The following is a 27,483-nucleotide window of genomic DNA, read 5'->3' on the forward strand; positions in this document are numbered from 1 at the left end:
TTAATATTACGAACAAATTACACGTATGAAATTTGAAATTTTAGTCGGGCGTGATGTAAAGAGAATTACGTCGTACTTTTACGATTCAAGATTTCAGACTTGATATCAAATCAAGAAGCATATGTGAAAAATGTTACACCTGTGAAATAGCGTTACTTATCTATGAACAAAGCTAACCACATTCATTCATAGTCCATGTCATAAGTCATTATATTTGTCTCATTTCCTATGACGAGACACTGTGCTGTAACAAAATAAAACATGAAAGAAAATGTTATAATGTCAGGCGTAAGGTTAATCCTATATACAAAATCATAAGAAATTAGATATGTATTCAAAACATTCATTTTGTTCTTTTTCAGACTGCAACCAGGAAGACAGAAATATATTTAATAACAACTTAGTTAAAACATTGAAGACAGAATACAACAGAATGCATGACTCAGGTATGTATTGAGTAATGTTGCATCAACACAATAAGATTTTTATGCGAAAAGGACACATTGTGCCCCCTTAAAGTCATAAATTCCAAATATAGCTTTCATTCATGATTTGACTGACTTGAATGCTGTTAATTAGAGTATGCTGTCAGACCGGAAAAGTTAATGTGACAACCCTGAAGCTGTGCTTCGTGGTTGCATACAAAATGTAAGATCGATGCTTTGATTATCACTGAGATTCTCTTTTTAAGGTGAATCTGATGATCTCCTCGACTTCAAGAAACGTGTGATCAACTGGAAGTTCTCCAATATGGATCTCGACCAAGATGATGTGCTCCAGAAATCCGAGTACAGGGAACTTCGGAGGTTGGTGAAGAGGATTATTCGACCTAGACGTTGTGCTAAGATGTTCACCAAGTTCTGCGATCAAAATCGGGATTCTAACATCTCACGCAACGAATGGACTGTCTGTCTCGGGGTCGACAACAGTGAGTATTCCTCATTGAATATCTCCATTTTGTTTTGTGTATATATTGCATGGAATGCCACTCTGAGAAAAACATTTATATTTTAGATTGCTCGGAAAGTAAGGTAACCGGAGGTAAGTCAGAATCCCTTGATATTCACTGTAAAAAGTTATTGCTAATACATCGAGCATGGAGGACACTTTTTCAGCTTTGCTTGTTTCTCTGTCTTCAGAATCAAGCAAGTACTTATGGACGAATTGTCTGCTACGCACGAAGGACAAAAATTAGATTGTCAAAACAGGTTTGGTCAGTATCTCAGTTCAAGACATATAGCATTAGCATTAACTTAAATAATAGCATTATCCACCATTGGGAGCCCATTCATCGATTAGTATGATATGAACACTTATAATAACTCAGTATCACATTATCCATTCTTTGAAGTAAGAAATTATGACACTATGAATAACTTTGTTTTCAGTGGCGACAACGTCCTGCTTGGTATCAAATTTTTGTTAGATGTAAACAGATTGTGGACTTGCTTGATTTTTATACATTTTGTGTAGTTTTTCTATCTCTGAGTTAAAGGATGAATGATAAATTGATGAAATAGATGAACTGTTAGTCATAAAGTTTAGTTATAGAGATCAAAATAAGTATAATAAGTTACATAGTCAACTATGTCTATGTTTTCATAGTACACGATCATGTAATTATGTATCAGTTGAAATAACTTGGATAGTAGTACTTTCTTAAATTATTAAAATTCAATTACAAACATTTAATATCTGAAGGAAATAACACTTATCTGCTCAGAAATGGTTTTTAATCAAATCTTTCTCAGAGTGGCAGCAAAATTATAATATATAATTATAAGAACTTTATTGAAATAAATAAGTTGCATTGATTTATGCATTTTAATACCTGTAATATTTTAAAAGACAAGCCATGAATCTGTTAATAATATATTTAGTTTTACAAGTTATACTTTTTAATCCTCAAGGTAAAGTTGTTTTTTTTCACTTGGTTTAGTGATTATGGTTAGATATAATTTTTAATTCATGTTATTCCATTGCTAGAAGTACAAGTTTAAGTAAAGTTACATGTATCAACATATTATTGCAAATTATTTAATTTATTAAAGGGTGTGTTCTGGGAGTAGATATGTTTCATGTGTTAATTATTTCTGTCAGTCTTCAAATATTAATCTTGTTTTACGCCTTCTCTTTTTTGTCAGTTTCACTCAAACTAAACCAATTAACCAATTATGACCTGAATGGAGCCTGATAATTGCATTCCTTTATTTTTTCACCTCTTAACATTTTCCTTTTCACCTTATGGAATGCCCTAAATTAACGATTCTTCGAGTAGAAGAAATTGCACGGACTGAGAGATGGGAATCTTATTTTGAAACTGCATTAAGATTTCCTCATTATTGTACACGTATTACGTCAATGACAATTGAATGTTTAAAGGAAATGGATGGAAACGATATGGTTGCATTCTAACATGCACGATATAGGTGCTTGCACATGCGGTTTTGCAGGATCATGCACTTTTTATCATGATTTATAACAAAATAATGCATGAAGATGTTAGTGATTGCGTGCAAGTAGTATCATGTTTGTGGTAAATTATTAATATAACTTATGCCAGTGTTCGGAATGGGATATAATACACTATGATAAATAAATAAACATGTATGTTTAAGGATTGTTCTTGGAAGTTCGAAGCTTAAAAGTAATTGTGTGGTAAAGTTGAATATCATATATGGTAGGAGGAATTCAATGAATAGGTTGATTGGGTTCAATTTGTACAGTCCAACCACAGATGACAAGACTAGCTCAAGTGGACGAATCTAATCGCCAGAAGGGAGGTAGGTTTAAGATCCATATTTCCTTGCTATGCTTTCGGCTGTTTCTTATCGTTCCCCCTTTTTTTTTTTTTTTTTACTAAGGCGACATTACTACACTTAAAATTCTTATTTTCTGTCAGGAGCAAACTATCTTCATGGAATCCCCTTCCCATCTTTGTTCCACTTACAGCCATCACCCCTATATTGTCACTCGATTCGTCCAATTAGCGCATGCGCTCTTGCGTCGATGGTCCCGACTAACGCAGGTGGACGGTACTAGCCGATCTTCGTGGCGGAGTGGTTAGCGTTGCATATTACGACGCCAGTGGTTCTGGGTTCGAATCCCGGCTTGGGCACGAATGTTCTTCGTGAGTGCTCCTTCATTAATTTCATCATATAATCACTTATCTTCAATGTCGTGATTAGCCAAAAGTGTCAGGAGAGAGATGCTAAATAACAAGAATGTTTTTAAGTTGATTTTTCAACTTTAATTTCCCTATACATATTTGGTACTTTTCGGTATGTTCTACAGTTTATCTTATAACTTTTATTCTGATCGTGGGAGTAATTTTAACTTTGCTTCTACATAGTTTCCACACGTTTGCCTTTTTAAATAAAATAATTTCGAACACTGGCAGAAAAGCCGATATCCATCAGTGGGCACTGACTATTCGATTGTGGATATTTTTGCTGCAATTCATAACTGTAACTCATGAAACACTTTCTGGTTGTTATAGGTCAAAATTGCGTTGTTTTGAAATGTAATTTTGTATTCATAGAAAGAACAGTGTCCACAAATGGTATACTCGTATTACCCGTATCCTTAGCATGGAACGAGTTTATACAGGACTGCGCATGCTCTGTGTATGAAATTGCCACAGCAATTGAGGCTCGATTTGCATCCAGGTAAATATTCAATCCTCTGAAAATTACTAAGTACTAACATGGCCGTATTTAGAGGGGGGGTTTTTAGGGTTCAAACCCCCCCCGAAACTTCTGGCATATTTGATTAATGGAAGTTTAGAAACCAAAATTTGACACATTTTCAAAAAATTATTTGCAGTTTCACAAAAATACAACAGCGAGACAATTCTGAAATGATCGAGCTAGAATTTTCAAACATTTTGAATTCTTCAATTTGAGCGAAACGGGTTAAATTCTCAGAATCGCAGCCCACCCGCGACCCCTTCGTTTTCACTTCTGTTGTCCTCTTTCCAGTGCTGTTCCTATATCAGACTGAAAGTTCCCTTGTGATTGTCCCAAAATTCCCGTTCCAACTTTTAAATTCCCTGTTCGATAAGGGTTTAAAAACCCCTTTATAAGAGTTCAAACCTAGGATATCCAGCTTCGTAGCGCATTACATTCACTAATCTTCGCCCAGAGGTCGATATAGTACATACATTTAACCTATATGCGGTCCTATAAAGGACATACTTGTGTAGGGTGTAGTGGTTGTATATAATGTTGTTTGGTAAATATAGGAACAATATGAGTGTCGGAAAGTGGGATCGAACTGGTCCATAGAACTAGTGTTGCCCACGGGACGAGACGGGACAGGCTTTTAAAAATTCGAGACGAGACTAGATTGATCATGTGTCCCTTTGACAAACGAATATTTTCGAGACGAGACACCATTTCACTGCATTTCCACGAGACGAGACAGGCCAAAGTCTCGTCTCGTGGGCAACACTATACATAGAACTCCCTCGCCCCGAATTGACATCGTTTTTTGTAAGTTACAAAATAGCAGAACGTTTGTTAGTTTTATTGTTAATAACGAAAATAATGTCCAGTTAGTATTCGAACAGAATAACCAAAGAAAAATGACGTTAGATCGAAAAATTGAGGTTACAATACAGGCAGTTTTCAAAAATCCAAATATTAAGTTTTATGTGAATGGCCAAACAACATAAACTTTATGACTAAAATTTCTCTTACTTTTAAAGCTTTTTCTTGAGGTACCTAAAACTTAATAACAAAATATAATAACTGTGCATCTCGGTACACACTGCATGAAACGTAAAAATAATAATAAAAACATTTGTGCTGCATATTCACACTTGTGATGGATAGAGTAGAAAAGTCTCCTCAGGGATATAAGGACAGTAATAATAATAATAATAATAATAATAATAACAATAATAATAATAATAATACGTTTGTATCAATTAGTTATTTATAATGAAATTTTCATTATTATTAATTAATAATTATTATTGTTATTATTTCTATTATTCAAATTTCTTGCGATGCGCATGGGAACAATTACGAGTGAACCCCCCCGAAATCTTCTCCTGCCTACGGCCATGAGTACTAACTAGTAATTTGATGTGCATTGCTGATTTTAACAACGTGCATGTGGATGTTCGCATTCCAAACGTTTTATTCAAGCGATGATTTCATTGTTTCAGCGTTTTTCTGCGTTAGTAATAACATTCTTACAATACGCATGTTTCTTACATGTCTTTGTTATTAGAGTTATATACGAGGTGAGAGGATCATTGAGAAGTGATAAACTGAGCACACACCATCAAATTATTCCTTTTCCTCCACATCATCTTCATTCACAGTGGTACACTCATCCCATGAAGACTTAATGCCACGGAGGATATTTTTTTGTTTTTGATTGGGTGTGCATCATTTCATTCTCATGTCAGAGACATTTTCCAAGGATACGATTTTTCAGATTTGGAAATAGGCGATAGTCGCAGGATTCAGGTTCGTTGTAGAAGATATTTGTGGTTCTAAATATTTGCCATGGCAGCCATTGTATCATAAGACCGATTATATAGTGATGATAAGGATTCTTCAGTCATTTTTCCTCAGCGTCTGTTTTTGATGGTCTCATGTGGACATGGTATTTGATCATAGCATTATGTCACGTTGGCTCCAGATTCCAAGTATTCTACGGGCAGCGGTTCTTCAGCATTCCAGCAATGCAGTTTGACAGCCTTCATCTGTTTTATTGAATGCGATAGACTCAGGTCTCATACACCATATTAAACGAACCCCTCTTTGACAGTGCGAGACTTATTCAAATCTCTTACTCATTACCAACCTTGGAAATTTCTAGTCAGGTGTTACGTCAGCATTTTGGAACCAATAGGGGGTGGATTCTTTTTACATGAACAAGTTGTCGGCCAAGATGGTTGTCCTACCGTTACAACCAAATTTGCTTTATAAACTAGTTGTTCAGTAGGCTTCTACTTACCAACGCATTATAAAGAAAAGTTCTAGGAAAATATTCCGTCATTTCTTGGTTAAGTACGAGACTTTGTTTCAAAATATTTTAATCTGGAGTGTTACTAGCAAAAATTAGTTTTAACAATAGTTATGTTAATTTAAACTAGTTTTAACTGGATGTCCTATTTATTTCTAGTATACACTAGTAGAAACTAGATTTAACTATAGCCATTTGTTAGCTAAATTTAAAACAACTAATTTAAACTAAATTTTGGGTTTAACGGTAGTAGTGTATCTATAAAGGGCGGCGGCGTTCTTTTTGTCCCTTAAATTTTATCACATCATTACTCATCCTCATCGTCGTGATTAGCCAAAAGTGGCAGGAAAGTGACGTCAAATAACCTAATTCAATCAAGCAAGGAAGCAACAATTGGATGGTCGTTATGAAAGCTTAACGGAGGTGTAAAGCTTGGCACAAAGGCGGCTTTCGGAACATTACGCGATGGCATTAGCTTGAAATGAAGCTTTCAAATTCTTTGTTTGTCGGTAGCAATATTCCCATCCTCTCCTTTGCAATTTTAAATCTCGTGTTGAACAGCATCCTCGAAAAACGACGGAGTTTCAGGCTGCCATCCAAGGTTCTGGACTGGAATGAATATCGGGCAAGACATTTGACTAATCTCCGTGCCAGGTTTGCTAAAGAGAAATTTGTCGTCGTGTTGCGGGAAGATTTATATGATGATAACAAGAGAATACTCAAAAGAACTCGGAAGGTTTTCTTCAGGAATGATTATGTGAAGGAGAACGACAAGCTAAAGAAGGGAGCGAAGGGGGAAGAGAAATTCTTATCTGCAGCAGGCCTTTATTATGTTTTTATAGCCGTGAATATCATGTTACTAAGAACAAGAAATATAAGTGGTCAAGAGAGGTCGAAGGTTAGGGTCCTAACCTTGGAGTCAACGATGTAATAAATGTCCACAGACAAGGAAGAAGCCTGCAGAAAATGGGCATTGCTAACAAAAGTGGCGTTTTCTGTTTGCAGTGGTAGTATTTCTTGCTCACGGAAGCAAAATTTTTTATTTTTTTTTGTTGTTTTTTTCAGCGAAGTATTTCTGCGTCTTCTCAAAGACAAAGATGCTTGAAACACCGTGCAATGTGCTGAAATAGAGTCACAAATTATTAAATTTGTCCATTTCTTCTGTTGTCGTGCTTGTGGATAGCCTAGGGGAAAGATTTGTGAGGGTTATTTCAAGGCTACATTCACTGTTTTTGATTGTTATCAGCTCTTGCTGGTCGTATGTACGTTTTGCAACCAACATTCCAAGTAGCAACTAGCTATGCTTAGAAACATGTCTTGGCTCTTCTATGGCCCCAGTTATTTAGCTGTAGAACCTATAGTCGGTCTGCCACTAATATGTTTAAAGACTTTCGTATATGTCAAGTCTAGAATCATATTTGATAGTTTCTTTTTTTCCTGTGCTACTTTCCTTTAAGTATCTTAATCGCTGGATGAAAATAAAATGTGTTATTTAAGTTTTGAAGAAAAATTATTTGAAATTTTAAATCGTTAAGAAATTAATAAAGTTGTTAAAGTATCAGTTGGAATGAAAGAAATTACTTGATAGGAGACTAGTAATTAATGTTGGAAAACACTGACAACACTTTGTTGTTGAAGTGTAACAAAACTTGGAACAGGAACCTTTAGAAATATACTATTATCTGGTTTGACGTAGAAATTTTCTTTATCGAACTGTGGTAAAAGAAGAAAGTTACTATTGTTCGTTTCGGCTTTACATAACAGGAAGTTCAACTTACATAAGCATTGGCACTTGGTTATTGTAAATTATCTTTGATATGGAAGTCAAAGAAGATCTTTCATAAATCGAGGTAAAAACGAAAACAATTACTCAATAAGATTTACTCGAAACGAATCAAGACGGAGAGTGTATGCAACATCGAGACAAACCCATGTGCAACTCTCGAGGTCAAAACGGATACCCAGCAAATGTGACTTCTGCCTTTCACAAAATATTCTTGGACTTTGTGGAATGCCCCAAGTCTGAGTCCGATAATACCTTTAAGGTGTATTTTCGCAACCCCACCTCCCTCCTCTCTCTCTCTCTCTTCTATATAGAACCTGATTCTACTCCAGTGGTGACACAGTGAGTCCACTACAGAGTTGGCATGCTTAAAACAAACGTGTTTAAAACAACTTGTTTTAAGCGTTTAAAACACATGCCTATGTTTTTTCTTTTATTTTAAGTGTTTAAAACACTTTTATATTTGAATATTATATAGATGAAACAGTTTTGTATCGCACTTAACGTACATTGTCATTAATATGAATGTATATTTTTACATTCACAATAAAGCATGATATTTCGGAAAATAGAATAGCTGCAACCGGGATAAAATTGGGCCTGGCAACTGTGGAATAGTCGAACCTTCTCGAACAACCTACATGCGAGATTTTCAAGTAACATAAATAGGTGTCTTAAGAAGTAGTCGAGTGTTTACTTTATAACTAGATACAACAGTCTTTTCATGGATAATTAACAGACTCCTTATCAACAATTATTCTTGAGAAATATAAGTCTTCTTGGCATTATGTTTTAAACGTTTTATTGATTTAAAACATGTTATTGTTCTTAAATTAGAACACTGTTTAAAATGTTTAAAACAAAACCTTTTTTGTTTCTTTTTTTTTTTTAAAAAAAAAAAATTCTGGCAACCCTGGTCGGCCGCCAAAGATACAGCAGTCAGCAAACGAGAAGATCTCCAAACGAGGGGAGACGGGGTGCGGGGGTGAAGGACCTGTCTATTTGCAGATTTTTGGGGTGGCAGAAAGTCTTCCGCTGCGGTCTAGTGTCCTTTTGGAAGTGCGTGGGAGTTGATCTGCGTCAATCACACAGAGCGTGTATCTCCGGCAACAGATTGCTGCTTTTTTTTTCTTTCTTTTTTTTCTTCAGTGTCCAGAATACTTTTGTATTGCTTATCCTATGCATTATATAGACTGTATTTCAAAGATTTTTTTTAAAAAATAATACACGGCAACGACTTTAGTGTTACCAGATGACAAACTTTGAAAAAGAGGACATTTTTAGAACTTTCGACGAAGATGCAGATGTCACAAATGCTTTGAAATCAAAACCTCACGTGGCGTGGCGGTGACAACAGAAGAGACGCAAAAGGTCCAACAATTTTTCTTTGTTGGTAGAAATGTTCCTTGTCTTTTCACTTGCAACTGAGAGTGTTGTATTTCTTTACTTTGAACTTGAAAACTGAAACAATATTAACAATTATTTACAAACAACATTTTGTAACTAATCTTGAAGTTAAGCAGTTTTCTTTATCCCAGAAAAGATGATATTTCCAAATTTTCCTAAAAACCCGCCCGGACCATTTTTAGGTCCCGTAAAGAGATTTTGTCTTGGTAAAAGAGGACGTCTTAACCCTAAATGACTGCATCGGTTACAGCGAGCCCTCGTGTGTTTCTCGCTCAGGGTGCACTCCTCCAATCCTAATAGTGGTGTCGCCTGTCGCTACGTCATTCCACTTCCGTTGGGGATCATCTCCTGAGCGGTGAGCTGTACCAGATTCGAATGCTGACCCTGGGCATGGAAGTTCCTTCATCCTCATTGTATCTTAGCCTAAAGATGAAGAAAAGTGACGTAAAATTGAACAATATCTTTAAAAGTTGATGCTTCACAAGAAGTCACTGGAATTTCTTCCACTGGATACAGGCGTTTTCTTCTTGTACTTGTAGGTGGTGAGGGCATCCATCCTTTGCTTTCAAGGAATGGACTACCCACACAGCATCTTCGAAATTGTCCGCGCGTGTACTGAACTAATTCTCTTATGTTCTGACATCATCTGTTATCGTGCGGCTAAATCAAGCACATCCTGCCTTCGTTCAAACAAGGATTTATTACGAGAAGCAATTAGTGCCACAGATTGTTCGTATGCCATCAGTTGTGAACCTATGTTCTGCAGTTCGAAATCTCGGCATCAACACATTTACAAACAGCCAGTAGCATGCCCGAAGGAGTGGTGTAGAGTTTGTATCAAGTGTTGAAATTAAAAGGGAGAAGGCCCGGAAATTTTACTCCTCTATGTTTTTGCTCTCAAGTTTTCCATTTCAAAATTCATTTTCAGCTGAGGAAAAATAAACACAACTAAGTACCCTTCTCTTTCATCTTATTCCTCATGAATAGGTTACGGATTATATCCTGATTTTCTTATTCCTTTGTAGTAAAACGCGGGTTTTAATACTTTAAATTTGTTACATGTTGTTTCGAACCTTGTAACACATTTTATATTGCCTATTTGTACATTCTTGCCTTAAAATGCTTCTTTGGAGCTTTTTTCGTTATCCTGACCCTACATTACCCTGTAGACGATTACACTCTTTATGTTGAACCGAGAAGTAGTATTTATCGCAAGAGATGTAAAATCTTAGTAATACATACATATACTCAACCAGGATATTCCTGGGTATGAGTATTCCTTTGCGACTGTCTCTTCATCATTTTCCTTTAAGTCTATTTTGATGCATTTTTGTATTTTATGGTGCCTTTTAAGTATATATTTTAGAGGTTTTCAGTGTCTATAAATCGGATCGCTAGTCATGAATATGCGCATCTTGATCATCGGTCGACTGAGTCAGTCGACCCTGTCTAGAAATGGGAATCATTACTTTGCAGAAAATGGCAAAACGCTCATGTTTGATCATTCATAAAATAAATAAATTACAGTCAATTAGTGTTCCAGCAGAATTCCCAAAGAGAAAAAGTCATTTACTATCTCGAAAGTAGGGTGTAAAGTGCAGGAACCGCATCAGAACCTTATATTTTCGTATTCTGCCACTTAATCCAAAGAGAAAAATGTTCCGCTAGAAAGAGTTCCAAATTCCAAAACTGATTTTCTTTTTTATGTGGTATGTCACGCAGCAAAACTTCGTGATCAAAATTTGCCCGTAGCTTTAATTAATCTTCTTGATTGAAGTGGGGTTATAACTAAGTTTCAGAATGAGGTTATAACTAAATTTGAGAATGACTATGTTGCAGATACTCGCTCATCGGGTGTTTCGAGTAGAAGGTCTGCTCCAGGATATAATAACAATAATAACAGTGTGTTGTTCGTGATTAGTATTATTACTTTTGTATCAAAGATTTGACATGCTCTTTTACAAAAAATCCTGGTGACGCTCATGGTCATGAAGTATTTACAGTATTCTAGAGTAATTTTTAGGAACACTATACTTTTCTATTCAAATGCAAATTTTTTGGTTAAAGTCTTACGCCCTTACAACTCTACAAGTATAATATTTGAGTGAAAATAGGTTGTTTTTCATTCATGAAACCAGTACTTCATAAATTACATTTGTTACTGTTATTATTATTATTGTTGTTGTGAAATAATTTAACAATTTTATTTGACTTAGGTCATACCACTTAAAATCGAAATATCTGAATCCTCCCCTCATTACAGTTTATGTAATTGGATGCTGCTTATATGTCGTTATTGCCTTAAATATCTTTTTCAAAAATTAATTTGTGGGAAAGAATAAACAAATAAGTTTTAAAATGTAATTTCTCTTGGGCACTTGCCTGAAAACCACCACTATTTTTGCAATGAAACAAGTAGTCGACCTCCGTGGCGGAGTGGTTAGCACAGGGGTCCCAGGTTCGCATCCAGGGTAAGGCATGGATGTTTGTGTTTGTCCTAATGAGAAAATCTTAAAATTGATAAAATCGAGAAATGTAAATACTGAGAAAGAAGTTAGAAACGGGGGATACTACCGCTTAGGGTCCCACTTTAAACTGTAGGTCCAGTCCCGATTAGCCTTAATGTGCATAAAGTGGACTTAAAACACCAAATCAACCACTCATCAAAGTATAGTGGTGAATTAATCTTTTCTCTGGGGGGGGGGGGGGTACGAATTTTTTCTTTTCTTTTGGCCGCCGCTCGCCAAACTTGTTGAAGGTTCATTGTTTCAGACATTCTAGGGAGAGTGAAGTGTAGGTGATCGCTTAACTTTTAGACTCCAGGGGGCGATTAATTAATTGTAGACATCGAGGGGCGATCGGTTAGGTTTAGAAATCAACGCTTAATATTTGAGATATCAAAACTGGTCGCGAGTTCTAATTATTTTTTAGTTTTATATGTCTTCCCTGCCTTCCTCAGTTAGTGTAAGGTTGATCCCAGTTCCGATTAGCATATATATGTGCATAAAGTGATCGTAATTCTGAAACGCGCATTCCTACAACTTTGGCTACTCTTTCTTCAGCTGCTTGGCTGAATTTGTTTCGGGGTCGCAGTTTGTCTTCTGGAAGGTCGTTTGTATTAGGCAAATAGCTTAACTCGGCGAACTCGCAGCTGGAAATTGTCCCTTCGCCAAAATTTATAATAATAAGACGGGATTGCTGCCTTTCTCTCAGACTCTTATTTCGCAAGAGCTTGATAGGACCTATGAGTTTACGTCATTGAAAAGAACGAGTTATGTTTTACTAAAGGGGTGGTTGTCATGACGTATCCAGAAATTTTCGTACAGGAGAAATCGTATATGATGATGTTTTTGTTGTCATTAGATATTTCAATATTCAGGCATACCCATTTCACAGTTTCCTTTATTTGATTCAACATATGTGTTGATATTTCAGTTCATTCTGCAAGAAATAGTTGCTACAATGTTTGAGTCGACAAGAAATTAGAATCGTTTATGTGTATGTATCTACGTATGTATGCATATGTATATGTAAAGTGTAAATCACCAACCCTGAGACCTTCTGTAAACAAACGTCTCACCGATTCGATGTATCACTCCGCGTCAGCTGATTCATGACCGCAATCATCTGCTGTTACACTCATAGTTCGCTGCACCTATTAATTTTATATAAGAGCCTCTGAATGTGAGAACCCGCTCTCAAAACATCAGACGAATATGCAGCCGCATACATTGTTACTCTCCCGGTCATTCTCTTTTTCATAACCCTTAAAACTGCAGACACTGACACACCACTGCACTGGGATACCAACTTAACCACTTCATTTACTGGTTTCTCAGGATACCACTGACAGAACGTTACATAAATATTGAGTAGAATCTGTTTCTCACCCCTTTGCAAAGGCTGTCCTTGCTGGTGTTTTGAAAACAAGCTCGGAGAACACGGAGACTTTCCCGCACGCATAGAACTCGGCATGTTATTTTTCTAAGGATAAGTCAGGCAATATTACTAAGTTGCACTACTTCCTTGCTGTTCACATGATTATTTTTAGAAAATAACCAAATGTTATAAAATATAATTATGTACACAAATCTCTAAGCTCATTGAAAGTTCTTAATACAATTAAGAATAATGCTAAAATATTTTTCAAAACTGCTAAAGAGATAGGTTTGGAAGTTAACAAAGAGAAAACTAAATATATGCTTACAGGCCGAAACCAAGTGTTAGGTAATAATCAAAATCTAATTATTGATAACAACTCGTTTGAATCAGTTTCCAAATTCAAATACTTAGGAGTAATATTAACAAATGAAAATTATATTAAAGAGGAAATTAAAAGTAGGCTTAATTCAGGAAATGCATGTTACTTCTCTCTTCATAAACTTTTGTCTTCTCGTTTAATATCTAAGAAACTAAAAGTTAAAATATACAAAACAGTAATTTTGCCTGTAGTATTATATGGGTGTGAAACTTGGTCCCTTACATTGAAAGAGGAACATAAATTGAGAGTATTTGAAAATAGGATCCTTAGGAAAATATTTGGACCTAAAAGGGATGAGGATACAGGTGAGTGGAGAAGGTTACATAATTTAGAACTACATAATTTGTATTCATGTCCAGATATTATTAGAATAATTAAATCAAGAAGACTTAGGTGGGCAGGCCATGTGGCACGAATGGGAGAGGAAAGAGGAGTTTACAGGATTCTTGTTGGGAAACCTGATGGTAAGAGACCAGTAGGAAGGCCAAGACGAAGATGGAGGGACAACGTCGAGATGGACCTAAGGGAAATCGGTAGGGATGGAAAAGAGTATATAGATCTTGCTCAAGATAGGGACAGATGGAAGGCCTGTGTTGCTGCAGCCATGAACCTTCGGGTTTAAGAAGGCTAGAGAGTTAGTTAGTTAGTTAGTTCATTGAAAGTTACAATGCATATTCTTACAAAATGTTCACACTTATCTTGCCTTGCCATGTCACCAAGTTATTTTACGAAGTGCACTATATTTGGCGGAACAAAAATCGTTATTAGGATGCTTGTCAAAGTTTCCAACCGCAATATATTTACGAACTTTCTTTGTCTTGTTTTGATCATCATCATCAATATATTTATTGGACTTACAGCAATGCATATGGCTGTTTATGCCCATTATATATTTTATTTACATAAGATACAATTTACATAAAATCTACAAACAAATTTCAAATACACTCCTATCTATATCATCCTTAGAAATATACATTACCATGTTATATCATTTTGTCTAAAAAAATGCAAGTAAAATATATTCAATTCACATGCAAGAAAGAAGTCCAATTTATCAGCCCTGGCCCAAAACCATGGTAACGGTTGAAGTTTTTGAGTGCGATGACGTGTAACCGGCCAAGTGAATGCATCACTTCAATGTGAAGTCACGTGAAATGACAAAACGACAGTGTTGCAGTATGCAGATATTAAACAGCAGAACAAGAACAATGTCTAGATGAGGATGTGTACTACAGGCTATGGAAAAGGAGATGCGATAACCACTAACGCCGTCAAACGGTTGGGCGGGAACTTTACGTCACATACCATGAAGAAGTAATAGGATCTGAGCTGATTATGTCCTTTGCGATTAGTCCACTCAGAATTAGTTCACATCATCAAATGATTTACTAAATCTCATCAATTTACATTGTCGAATTCATTATTTGAGTTTTTTTTTGGTTTAGGTACAACATCTTCATCGAAGAGAAAATTATGCTCATTTCTTTGTTTTCCTTGACCCTCTACATCCAGGGTCAAGGAAGTCAGTAATAAGGTGTGTTATATACAGTGTACGTACAACTATAGATTCAATTGTATCTTCTCCAAATATGATGTATAAAGAAACAAACTGCCGGAGAACTAAGTGAGATGAGTGTACAATTTTATATTGCTATTATAGTGGAACCACAAGCAAAAAACCTGCGTAGACTCGCGACTCCTGTGCACCGTACTCCAGTGTGGAGGGGAGGGGGAGAGTGGAGCATGCTCTCTTATAGTCCGAGTTGAACGGAAGAGGAGGAAGGTTCTTTTTCTTGTGGTCGCTCTTGTAAGTAAGGGGAACTGTGATGGCCATTCATCTATTTTATCACTTCTTCATAATCTCAATTGACTTAAATGGCCGGAAGAGCAAAGCAAATTTATCAAATATAAATACAAACACGTACCGTTTAATAAATAACCAAAATGGAATGAAAAGTTAGCAGTTTGTATTTTTATTGCTTTTTGTGAATATGTAGGTAAAAAGCGAGAGAGAATTGTACACCAATGGCAAAGAAATGGTAGGCGAAGTATTTACCAGGATTATACTCCCTACATTCCTGCTCATAATAAGGAGTCGAAGGTATCTTGCTTAAGGATCTTTCTTCGATGTAAACCTAAAAGTTGACTTTTCAGATTACGTACATAATCTTCTAGGCAGAAATGTGCACTGCAGATTCTAGAATTAGCATGATTCACGTTAGCGTTTCCACACGAATCCAAAGCTCGGTGACCGAAGAATCCTTTTGAAAAACGTATATAACGTATATATTATGTTCAACGTACTTGGAAGATGTATCTTGTGCTGAACTAAAATAAATAATAATAACAAGTGGTGTGCGGTATCTCGGAAAGTCGGGACCGGGATAGGAAAGAAAAATTCCGTCCCTATCACGACTTCAGCAAATGACTTTGAGACTGTCCTATTCTCAAACTGTCATGTTCAAAGTTAATATTATTTATGTTATTGATGTTGTTTTTAACTCATGCATGTTTGTTTTATAGATATTGTTATAATCATCTTATCACGCTGTATAAAATACAAGAAATGAAATTGATGTAACCATAGCAACGAGAAATAATAAGTACTAAAAATGGTGATGGAAGTTGTGAGATTTTCTGCGCCTGTATTGTATTTATTTTAAATATAACGGTTATCGTTAATTACGCAATTTTATTTGCATTGATAATCGTTCTGCAAGTTTAAGCGCAGCGACGGTTATCAACTTCCCTAAATTTCTGGATCCCGAGCAGTCGGGAAATACCGAATGGTAATTTTAAAACGGTATTAATTCTTGACGTTTTCTACATTGCAAGTGCCTGGAATTTATCGGAAATTGTTAGTTTTCATTCCAGAAATGCAAAGAAAATCACTTAAGTTGAAAATGAGAATTTGAGATTTCCCGACTAGTCGAGAAATTGCGAATATTTCCCGTCCCGAATGTCGGGATTTAAAAAAAATTCCCGTTCCGATCAAAAATATTCTGTCCCGCATAACAATAAGTACCTATCTATATTTATTTTCAATTTGTCTGAAGCCACAAAATGCAAATGGGTGGAAATGCTCATTTGTGTACTCGATTTCGTGTGTTCAGTTTCTGGCATGGTTTCCTATCTGCATAGTGCAACACTAGCGCATAGATTTGGAATTCATTTCATGGATAAATTCACCTCTTACCGTCGTTTCGTCATTACGAGTAAACAACGGATTGGCCCAACCTATAATTCTAATAACCTTGCAATTTATGGGAAAATTTTTACTGGTGCAAAGAGTTAACTATAAAGGTGAAGCAATAAGTAAAAAAAGAAAGAGCATTGAGTTTAATGTGAGACGTCATTTGCCGCAGCGTATCCCATACTACAAATTGGCCATTGTTTTACCTTACGTAATGAATCCTGTAACAACGCTGGATTTTCGTGTGGATTATTTTACTTCTATGAGTTTGCAATGCTTTCTGCATGCAGGTGGTTTTGTTTACAGAAGGTCTCAGGGTTTGTGATTTGAACTTTAGTTACGACACTGTTCTGGTGACCTCTAACTTGAAAATATCGAACTTTTGAAATTGATAAAACTCCATCCTGAATTTTCTGGCGTGCTTATAAACTTAGTGACGGGACAAATACAAATACTTGTAAGTGTGGTGGCTTATGAATGTAGTTGTTGAACTTCACAAAGTATCTCAAGTTTTCCTTCAGTTATTCATATCCTGCAGCTAAACAGATATGGCTCGTAATTAGAAATATAAATTTTATTTTATATTGCTATCGAAATTGGAACTAACAAAATTAATCATGACGAGAAAAACCAAAGAGAATATAGAAAATTTTTCGAATTTACCTTCGGATGAGAGGAGAACCTGGAAAATTATGGAATTTTCAGTTGAGAAACTTGGGATAATTTTACTGTCCTGCTTACGGAATAATTCAGGGGAAGGTGAGGAAATAGTGCGCACTTAAGAATAATTGCTAAGAGATAAGCGAATTGCAAAGGTATTTATACAGACTTCAACTTGTGAATTTTCAATCCGCCAATGTTTTTTCTCCTTTGAAAACATTGTTAAAAGTCACAAATCGTACAATGATAGTGTAATTGTGCGGTTAGGAATGGGTAGTTGTGGACGATATGAAGTCACTGGGTCAAGTTGTTTATCAGTAGTCCGAATGCAGGGCGGAGACAAGTAAGCCTCTAGGGGGCCCTCAGTCATTGACATAGTAGAGGGTTCGTATATGGATATGTAAAAAATAAACGTAGTTACTCAGGCGTACAGAAGCGAATACAATATGTACACCCCCTCCCCCCGTACCATTTGATTGAGGCTGGGTTGGCCCTAGAGTCGCTTTATGTGGGGACAAAGTAGAAAAATTCCGACCTTAGATCACTCATCCCACGTTCCCCGCGTGGCAGTCAGACGAATCAAATCAGTCTAGAATTTCGTGAATAATGCAGCGGTAAAGGTTTCTTCAACCTATCTTTTATCAGGAAAAAGTTATGATGATTGTAACAAATGTATCATTTCCCAGGTGTGAGAAAACAATGTCATATATACAGGGTGGACCAAAAGTCCCAATACATAGGAAAAATAAATATGTTGTGATAAGAAACAATGTGTTCATATAATATGCTCTATGTGGTTACCATAAGTTTGCTATATGTTTCTCACACACTTGATGAACACGCATTAGAAAAGAACACGTTAAAAAATAAATAAACATGGAAACTTAAAAACAACATTTTATTTGCCCATCTAGCTATTACGACTTTCGGTCCACCATGTATATCACATCACCACTTAAAAATTTTGAATTGAATTCAATATGGCGCGCGTCCGCTTGTAACACATAAATGTGTTCCCCCTAAGCCTAACCTGTTTCCATCATGACCAATTGCACCCAGCCTTAGTCCTTTACTTTTTATAAAGGATGTTAAGGGACTTTCGAATCACTATCTAGGCCCTTATAGGTGACTTTGTCAACATAAGATCAAGAAATATATATACATATATATATATATATATATATACATATATATATATATATATATATATATATATATATATATATATATATATATATATATATATAGTGTGTATGTGTGTATGTAAAGGTAGGTAGGTAGAGGCAGGGCTTTGGCAATATTTTGCGGGGGGGGGGGGGCAAGATTTGTAGATCCGGCACTGCAACGAGGCTCTGGCGCCTGTACTCAGTATAATCATCTGTGAGGCTTGTGTTGGTCGTCCATATATGTTTTGTGATTGTCCCTTCGTTCATTTCATATTTCACCATTCGCGAATATCCAAAAATGATAGAAATGCGACGCTAATTAAACTAAATGAATCAAATCAATCCTCCAATGCATACTGTCTAATTGTCGATAGCATTCACAATTTTGAGATCTAGAACCGTGAATCGCTACGACGCCAGGGGTTCCGGGTTCGAATCCTGGCTTGGTCAAGGATGTTCTTTGTGAGTGTTCCTGCATCGTATCATCACTCATCCTCATCGCGATTAGCCAAAAGTGGCAAGAAAGCGACGCAAAATAAACCAACTCAACTGGAACCGTGAATCGAACCCAGATTCTCTTTATTGCAAGTCAACTGAATGGATATCGCGAAGGTCAAGGCAGCCAGTGCGTCTGGAAGGCCTCGGGTGCCAGAGACCTATAAATCTGCATTGCAGACATGGCTCAACAACGAGTCACAAGCACGGAGCATTTTAACCATAAGCACGAGCGAGCGAACGGGAGGCCCCAACCACTAATTCGTTTCTTCCTGCCCCGACCCCTACAACTCCTGTGTCCTGGCTGCTTAAACGCCCGCATCGGGCTACAAATATTCGGTCAGATTCTCACCCAACCGAAATCCGTGTATCTCATGATCCAATTAAAACGACATCAGTATTGCATTCGTGATGGGTTTCGGCTGTCGGAAGTTAAGTTTAACTCTCGTTTAGACCTAAGTGATATTTCTGGCCCGTGATTGGCGGAACATTTTGGATAATCCCGTAATTTGTTATTCGATCCCAACCAGTTCCCTGCGTAACCAGTGGCGGATTGAAGACGTTCTCTTGGAGGGGCAGACACCATTACCCCCCCCCCTCCTATAGTAAGGCAGGCAGAGGAGTCTCCTGAACGCATGCTGCGCATGCGTCAATTGTGGGAAAAAGGGCAGCTTGCTCTGCGACGACATTAATGAGCATTTCTACATTCTAATTTCTTCATATAGGAGAAGTATTTATTTTACACGAGAACGCTCATCTAAGGTTATATTACATTTCTTGGATCTGAAGTGAAAGAAAGTAATAATTATTTTCCCACAATTGATGCATGCGTCACTTCAGATCCAAGAAATGTAATATAAGCTTAGTTGAGCGCTCTCGTGTAAAATAAATACTTCTCCTTTATGAAGAAATTAGAATGTAGAAATGCTCATTAATGTCGTCGCAGAGCAAGCTGTCCTTTTTCCCACAATTGACGCACAGGAGACGCCTCTGAAGGCAGGCATACAATAATTGTTTTCGTCACAACACAATATATTCCCATGTAAGGAATATGAGAAATTCCTCTTAAAATCGTGCTATCTAAGGAACTGACCAAAAACAAGGTCTGTAATCTGCCTTGCTGTTTGTAATCCCCACTCCCACCCCTCGCGGCCAGGAACTAAAAATGGAGCAAAAGAACACCTGAATGCCGTGAAGAGACGTTATCAATTAAAAGCAAAGGACTGAATTGTGGGAGGAGTTCAACTGGAACCTTGATAGGATCACGTACACAGATCCTCGCGCAGTGGTTACACGTTCAACTAGTTCTCGCGATTTTGCTAACAAGTGATAAGTGTAGTGAACAGGTATTGTATAGGAACACATACCGCGTGGTTTAATAGAACAGTGATAGGTATACCTTCAACCGGGTAGCCGACCCGAACGGCCATGGACGGGAACGAATCCCCGGACACACCGACATGGACACAATAGATCAACCCTCATCGCCACCCACGACTAACCACATAACACCCTCTCAGATAAGTGCGGACAAAAACACCCAAAAACGCCACCGGGATGAAATGGAGGAATCGATCCAGCCCGACAAAGTTCCCCGCGGAGACACTATTTCCGAAATTCAACCCACTCTTCCCGAATACTGGTACGACAAAGACATGCCGGGACCATATGTCGTCCTCCTGGACGGCATTGAGAAAAACGCGAAAAGACTTGCCGCAGGTAGCGTCGGAAACATTCTCAGGAAAAAAAATGTGACCGTGAACTTGGTAGAACAATGTGGCATCAATCGGGTCCGGGTAACATTCAAAAGAGCAAGGGCTGCTAATAATTTCATGCTGCAGACTGCTTTACATCGGGAAATGCTGGTTCAATCGCGGGTGCCACTTTCATTAGTTCAAAGGGAGGGTCTGGTATTTGGTATTGAACATGATACCTCCGAACAAGACGTATTGGAAGGTATAGAAAGCCCCATCAGGGTTCTCACAGTCAAACGCTTGCCGAAAAAGATCTGGCGAGAAGATGGGATTTTCGACCTCGTTCCAAGAAAACTTTTCTGTGTTACCTTCTGCGGGAACCAAATACCTGATAAAATCATCATTAATAGCCAAATACACGAAGTAACACCTCGAACAATAGCAGTTTTGCAATGTTCTCAATGTTGGCGTTATTCGCACCACCACAAACAGTGCCGTTCGAAACCCGTGTGTGCCAATTGTGCCAAAGATAAACATGAAGACCAGTGCGACAATTCACCCTCGTGTATTAACTGCAAAGAACCCCATTCCTCTTTATCAAAAAATTGCCCCCGACGTAGACTTGAATCAGCCATACAAAACAAAATGGCTGAAGAGAACATTTCATACCACGAGGCAAAAAACAAACTACAAGGGATCTTTATTCCCAACCCCACCAGGGAGGAAGTCTCCGCCCAAGATTTACAGGTGCTAATTTCCCCCCATTACGTCTTCCAAGGTCGGAACGTTCGGTGGACAACACTAGACTTGACTTGCCCCATTCGACACAAACGGTCAATAACTATCAGATATTGAATCATACGCAATCGGTGCTCACAAGGGAAGAACCAGTATTAGAAAATAATTCCCATCCTGATGCCTTTAAACCGCCAAGGTGAACTAATAGACATAGTTCATCCCAAACAAAAAGAAAAGACGATCATAAACCCCGCAAAACGAACACTAGCAGGAACTGGTATGACGACGATGAAGTGCTAATCATGACCTCCAGTCCCACCTCCGACACAGAAAGCAATTATTCCAAACCGATAGGACACAATGCTCGGCCTGCTGCTTTGACAAGTAAGAGGGAGATAGATAGAGTGAATCCTGTTCGGACACCAACAAATGTGTCCTCGAATAACTCAACCTCGGCGCATATAACAATAGAGCACAATCTTATTTGTAACTCGATCCTAGACATGATTCCCAATTTATGGGACGCGGTGCGGGAAACAGAGAACAAAATCCATCGCATTGAACTCATCAAATCAATCCAATCTGTAACATCTAATCTCCTGGCTATTCTAGAATCCACGCATTGACAGAACAAGGTTTCCGATAGATACCGGAAATGGAAATAATAGTACAATGGAATGTTAATAGCTTCTCCGCGAGAAAACTCGAATTACTAGATTTAATTGATGAATATCAACCCCAAATACTCTGTTTACGGGAAGTTAAAGGTACCAAACGCGAAAAATATCGTATTGCGCATTATAATATATACGGCACACCAACAACTAATAGGGGAACGGTAATATTCGTACACGAAAAAATTCAACATACAGAAGTCCGGATTCCGAATGACAAGATTAAAACAAGATTTCCAAGCAGAAATAGTAGCTATCCGCGTTTCTATATTCCTACGAACATTCACAGTCATATCGATATACATTCCTTCCAATACAAACTCCCAACACATACGAGCAAGAGACCTTCAAGAAATGGTACAACACGTTCCCGGACCTATTGACCTTTTAGGTGACTTTAATGGACACCACTCAACGTGGGGGGACAGACATAACGACAGACTAGGTAACGCAATTGACACATGGATCACCGAGAATAACCTCATTCTCTGTAACGATGGCACCCCCACCCATTACCCTCTCAACGGAAGTAACCCATCTTGCATAGACCTGACGATAACGTCTCCGGAAATATTCCCTCAGTTCGCGTTGCATAAAGACGCAGACTTACGGGGCAGCGATCACACCCATTCTCTTGATCAGACGTCGTCACAATCTCCGACCCCCAGGCTTGGGTAACAGCCAGACACCTCCAGTACGGCGATGGAATAAAGCTTCCATTAACTGGGATGCGTTCAAAGCCACGTTCTCACGGATATACATGCCAATTCTATCATTCCGAAATATCAACTTAGTTTACTCCAATCTCATCGAAATGATTACGGTCGCTATAGACCACAGTGCCACTCGTACCCGCTTTTGTACCCCGGCCAGATATCCATCCATAAGTTGGTGGACGCGAGACTGCGAAACTATTAAGTCAGGAAACGACAACAACTCCGAAAATATGAACGACACCACACCCGAGAAAACGTGATTGAACTCAAACGCCTACAAGCGAAAGCAAAAGAAACTTACCTCCAGGCGAAGAGAGCAGCATGGCAAAACTTTTGCAATACATTTGATCGCAGCGATAGCATAAGCTCCATCTGGCACAAATTTAATTCCTTTCGCAAACCCACTCAAAGTAAGGTGAAAACGCTAGACCGAACCTGGGAAAATAACTTCATATCTTTATTAACACCCCCTTCGGTTAGCTCGGGTTATAAACACGACGAAAGATTAAACGCAACGTTCACAGATGACTTTCCTGCGGTAACCGCATTATGTTAGAACTTATAAATACCTTGGACTCCCTCAAAAATACCGCACCAGGATATGACGGCATTACATATGACGTACTTCGCCACTTGCCGGACGAAGGTATCCACCTCATTGTAGAAATTTACAATGAAATATATCGCACCGGTATTATCCCCATAACCTGGAACAATCATATCGTAATTCCTATCCTCAAACCATCCAAACCTCGCAACAACGCACAATCGTATCGACCCATTGTGTTAATTCCGGTACTCACCAAACTTTTTGAAAAAACATTACAATATCGAATAAACTGGGCCCTGGAAAAGCAACAATTTTTCCCCCCAACACAAATGGGATTCACGCTCAATAACGGCAGCCAAGATGCCGTATCCACTCTCACAGTAGCAATACAAAATAGTCAGATCACTAAAGATTATTGTTTTATCCTGTTTACAGACATTGAGAAAGCCTATGATTCTGTTTACATCCCCATACTATGCAATGTATTAGATAAATTACAAATACATCCTTCCGTTGCTAATATTATCTGGAATTTATATAATGAACGCAATCGTGTATTTTGGTTCGATGATCGAGTGGACGGGGCCAGAAAAGTACGAACCGAAATACCACAGAGGTCCCCCCTCAGCCCCCTACTATTCAATATATATACCCACCATATCCACCAATTAGATCTCGCTGAATTTAAAGTATTACAATACGCCGATGATTTATGCTGTTATAAAAACTTCTGATGCCACTCAAGGCATACTTGCTCTAAAAAGGGATATCACTGTACTTCGGGATAACCTCTGGAGTATAGGACTCACCCTCCAAATCAAAAATCCTAATTTTCAATTACCGACAACCCTTAACTTATCCAAACAATATCCCAAATATCCAAAATATACTCTTGTAGACTCCTATAAATATCTCGGAGTTTTTTTTGACAGAAAACTAACGTGGAGACCCCACATTGAATACCTCAAAGTAAAAGGGAAAAAAATTATTAACATATTACGAAGCATATCCACCACTAAGTGGGGGAGTCATCCATACATCATGCTCTTATTTTATAAAAATTGCTTTAGATCATTATACGATTACGCAGCCCCAGTATACGGTGGAGCAAACACAAAAACCCTGAACTCGTTAGATATATTACAACGACAGACTTTACGAACGTGCCTCGGCCTAATGCCTTCCAGCCCAAACGTGAGTGTCTATCTCGAGAGAATAATGAACGAACACTCACCCACAGACGAAAAAAACTCACAGTACAATTTCTACTCAAAACATGGGCTATACACTCCCACCCTTTCAATAGAGAATTCGCCATACAAAGACAATGGGAGATAATAAATCGTATAGATCACTCAACCCCCGATATTATTTCTTATACTGTTATTTCATAGACACAGAGGCCTATCAGCTGTCATTTACTCACGACCACCCACTCATATACCAATTAAATATCCCCATAGAGCCAAATCTAGACATTCACTACGTCGACCGTGGTGAACATGGAAAATATCAAGAAAGATGGTCGGAATCTACATTAATATATACGGATGGATCAAAAGACGATGCCGCAGTAGGTTCTGCATTTTATATCCCGTCCCAGAACATAATTAGACAATTTAAACTACCTCCCGACGCGTCAATCTTTTCGGTAGAATGTTATGCAATATATAGAGCATTACCTCATATTCTAGCGTCGGGCCTTCCACAGTCTCTTATACTGACCGACGTCTTGAGCGTGCACAAAACGTTGTCAAGATCAGGCACAGCAGCCTATAAACTTACGATTTTTCCTTATCTTATTCAAAGTGCAGCGTTACGGCTCCGAAAACGGGGACAAGAAGTGACCTTTACCTACATCAAGGCACATTCCAATCAAAATAAATCTCACGACTTCGTAGACATCTACGCAAAGCAAGCTCGAACACTCGAACAAGTAACCCCCTTACGATTGCCTTACACAGACTTGCTCCCTCGAGTAAAAATGAAAATCCAACACGAATGGGATGAATGGTGCGCACACGAAATCCAAAACACAACCACCTATAAGTGGAACACGCACATCGGCACAAAACAACCTTGGTATCAATCTTTGAAAATGCCTCGGCAGTGATTGTGTTCACCTTGAGAATGCGCACGGATTACGTTCTGGTGAATCAACATTTGGCAAGAATACATGCGGTACCTATAACTTCCTGTCAATGCGGAGAACCCAGCCAAACAATAACGCATCTGTTTTTCCAATGCCCCTTACGACAAGCCCATCGGGAAAAGTTGCATCAAACCCTACTTCGACTAGCTGTTCCATTTCCGGTGTCAATCCCAACCCTGATAAGTCAGCCTCGAGCTCCCATCATGTGGACGCTATATAGCTTCGCACGAAAACACAGCATCTTAATGTAAACAAAAACAATAAGGAAGATCACAGTGTAACATACCCAACAGGATACCCTCCCATAGTGAAAATCACGAATGCAAGTGAACGTGTATTGTGCAAGTGCCATAAGGAGGAGACAAGAAGAAGCAGGATCAAATAAAGCAGTCCCGATGGCTAGAAACCGCAAAGGATAGGCGGTGTGAGCCATGATAAAGCAAGCAAGCAAACTGAATTGTGGCATAACTTCACTGGGTGATTATTATCCTCTCATGCTTGTCGCGTCGATTCGGTTCGAAAGATTGCATTTATTACTGTAGGTTCGTTCCCAAGCGACACTTCTCTCTTTTCGCCTGTTGTTTGTCGCATAGGTCAAACCGAAATCAGAAGTGACCAGACAAATGCAAGAACCTATGTCGCTTGGACCACGAACCTCCGTAATAAATACAACCTTCCGAACTGAAGTACTACAAGCTGCGCGTATCGCATATCGCTTGCTTGTCGCTATCACTGTCCATATCAATATCTCATTTCCAATTAATTTCTTTCATCGGTTAAACATTAACTTTCGAAAGTTGATTCATAGGGGAGCTTCTTCTGTACCTTCGCTGCCCCTGTTGCGAGTTGCGACCTCCCGTTTAGACAGAAACCTGTAACTTTGACACGTCATCATGCAAATTCCCTTGGTATCTGCGTCAAAGGTCAACATGGAACGAAGGGGAGTTTTATTGTTTCGGCCCGGGGGTGGAATGTTCGCTAGGCACTATGACTGAATACTGTCCATTTTTCTTGTGTGATATAAATATCTGTATCATCAAAAGTAGTGTGGAGTGTGTAGTAAGGAATGATTTCAGTAGCAGTAATTGACACTTCAAGCGATTTTTTAAAATATATAGAAAAATGTAGTATTTAGACTCACCTGGAGATCAATTCTAGCTACGGGCCTGGTATAGACTAAAACAGATTTATCAAAAATCACAATAATTTGATTTTTCATTACAATAGATGCGACTGTCGGGAACAGTGACGATGTCAGAATGGAGCAGCTTATATCTTGTCCTAACAGGCCAGTAAAAGCACCTGTGTCACCTTCCTTGCTAATTTTTAGCTCTTGGGTATCTCATAAAATGCCAGAATGTTTTATGTATTTTATTTTCATTTGCAAATTTATCAATAACTAAAATAAATAAATAAATAAATAAATAAAGCCTTTGTGAGGGTCTCAGAGAAGAATGATCGCCCCCCTTAAGCCTTTAATCCGCTCTTGCAACGAGCTATTATTAAATTGATAGTTGTAGATCGCATATATATATATATATATATATATATATATATATATATATATACGAGGGTGAATCATTAAGTATCGCACAACAATTTTTTTTTTAAAAAGTTTAATAGGTAGGACAACGTAAATTATACACAATAAAACCACATCTTTTAGCTACTTTTCGACATAGGAGCCAAGTCTTTCAACACATTTTCCCCATCGTACTAGTTTCAATATACCCTGTTCATAGAACTCCGTCATTTGGGAATACAGCCATCTGCGCACAACCGTTTGCACTTCTTCTTCGGTACCCAGTGAGCACTAGCTTTACGAAAATTCAGTTTGTCATGCACGATATCGAAAATCGTACCGTAAGAAATGTTCAACTGCTGTGACAAGTCGTTGAGAATTGCCTGCTCAATGGCTGTAACATTCCGTTCTGTTGCAGCTGTTACTGGTCGCCCAGAACGTGACGGGTCAACAAGGTGCACACGGCCTCCTTGAAATAATGTGCACC

At 38.1% G+C, this 27,483-nt stretch overlaps 1 protein-coding gene across 5 annotated transcripts in view; it reads left to right on the forward strand.

The window, feature by feature from the left end:
- Nucleotides 1-27,483, forward strand: part of magu (SPARC related modular calcium binding-like protein magu) — a 175,045-nt gene that overhangs the window by 75,959 nt on the left and 71,603 nt on the right. For all 5 annotated transcript variants that reach the window (XM_083126406.1, XM_083126403.1, XM_083126404.1 and 2 more), the window contains 2 exons: nucleotides 363-446; nucleotides 692-928. In XM_083126406.1, coding sequence (XP_082982532.1) covers nucleotides 363-446; nucleotides 692-928 — 321 coding nt within the window. The remainder of the gene's footprint in view (nucleotides 1-362; nucleotides 447-691; nucleotides 929-27,483) is intronic.

This window comes from Lepisma saccharinum, chromosome 8 (assembly GCF_977018435.1).
Source record: "Lepisma saccharinum chromosome 8, izLepSacc3.1, whole genome shotgun sequence".
Classification (NCBI taxonomy): domain Eukaryota; kingdom Metazoa; phylum Arthropoda; class Insecta; order Zygentoma; family Lepismatidae; genus Lepisma; species Lepisma saccharinum.